This window comes from Silurus aristotelis, assembly GCF_946808225.1.
Source record: "Silurus aristotelis genome assembly, chromosome: 23".
Lineage (NCBI taxonomy): Eukaryota > Metazoa > Chordata > Actinopteri > Siluriformes > Siluridae > Silurus > Silurus aristotelis.
This window is the reverse complement of record NC_139596.1, coordinates 8,826,961-8,828,328: the sequence shown is the minus strand read 5'-3', so window position 1 is coordinate 8,828,328 and position 1,368 is coordinate 8,826,961. Positions and strand designations below refer to the sequence as shown.

Genomic DNA, 1,368 nt, shown 5'->3' with positions numbered 1-1,368 from the left:
TAAGACTTTTTCTTACATACTGTAAGTAATTATTGATAATTTTTTACATTTCTACTTTTAAGTGAGTAAATTAATTGAATTGCTTTTTTAAGATATTTTCTGTAAGTAATTGTGCTTTAATTGTGGTTAATATTTTATTTGTTGTACACTGATGAAATCTAACAAAATACTCTAGATATGAAGGTTTGTCTTGCATCAGACGACATTAAATGAAAACCCAAACAAACTGATGAAACTTTGTTCGGTCATGACTGATTATCAAACACACCATTTCCAAGAAAACAAAATTTGGTGTGAGGAAGTGCGAATGAAAGTGAATTCAAACCACAGGGAAACAGGGGGAAACACCAAACTGAGTGTATAAAAGAGGAGTAAACACACTCAGTCATTCACATCATCAACAAGCATCAAGAAGAAAATCAGTCTAAGAAACTTCAGAGCATCGAGAGCAAAAGGAAAATGAAGCCTGCTGCAGTTTTTGTTGTGTTTGCCTGCCTACTTATTCTTCATGTACAAGGTAAGAGTTGTGATCCTCATTTACACCTATTTTATTGATATACAAGACATTTGTAATCCCTCATGAAATATTTTCTTCTGTTTACAGGACAGGCAAAGACCGGTGTAACCAGGTGTTTGTGTCAGGGTCCTACAGCTAACGTAGTTCGCATTAAAAATATTGACAAGATTGAGTTTCATCCCGCCAGTGCATCTTGTGAAAATGTGGAAATCATGTAAGTTCAGTAATTCTGATATCTATAATAATGTACAATACAACATCATTTAGTTTTACTGAGTTATTAAACTTATTCTTTATCTCTGTAGTGTCATTATGAAGAACGGTGCAGGAAAAAGATGCTTGAATCCAGAATCTGAATTTACTCAGAAATACATCATGACAGCATTAAAGAAAAAGTGGGTACATTTGATTCAAATATAATAACATTCTTATAATATTATATAAGTTTAACTTTTGATTCATGAAAACCCAAAATGGACAAAATAAAAGTTTGTGAATCTCTGTGTGTTTTTGCAGGAATGCAGAGTAAAGCATGCAGTGTGTCATTACTGAACAGAAGTGAAGGAAGAAAGGAGAGAGGCAGCTCGCTGTGTATATATGATATATCTGATCGCTGTGTGTATATATGATATATCTGATCGCTGTGTATATATGATATATCTGATCGCTGTGTATATATGATATATCTGATCACTGTGTATATATGATATATATAATTGCTGTGTATATATGATATATCTGATCGCTGTGTATATATGATATATCTGATCACTGTGTATATATGATATATCTGATCGCTGTGTATATATGATATATCTGATCGCTGTGTATATATGATATATCTGATCGCT

The 1,368-nt window shown here is 32.4% G+C and overlaps 1 protein-coding gene across 1 annotated transcript; it reads left to right on the top strand.

Annotated features, from left to right (window-relative positions):
- Nucleotides 1-373: 373 nt before the first annotated feature.
- Nucleotides 374-1,135, top strand: LOC310718009 (C-X-C motif chemokine 11-6-like). The gene is made up of 4 exons (XM_083526464.1): nt 374-517; nt 605-731; nt 823-912; nt 1,034-1,135. The coding sequence occupies exons 1-4, from the start codon at nt 460-462 to the stop codon at nt 1,044-1,046; spliced, it is 288 nt and encodes a 95-aa protein (XP_083382590.1). The 5' UTR covers nt 374-459; the 3' UTR covers nt 1,047-1,135.
- Nucleotides 1,136-1,368: the final 233 nt, after the last annotated feature.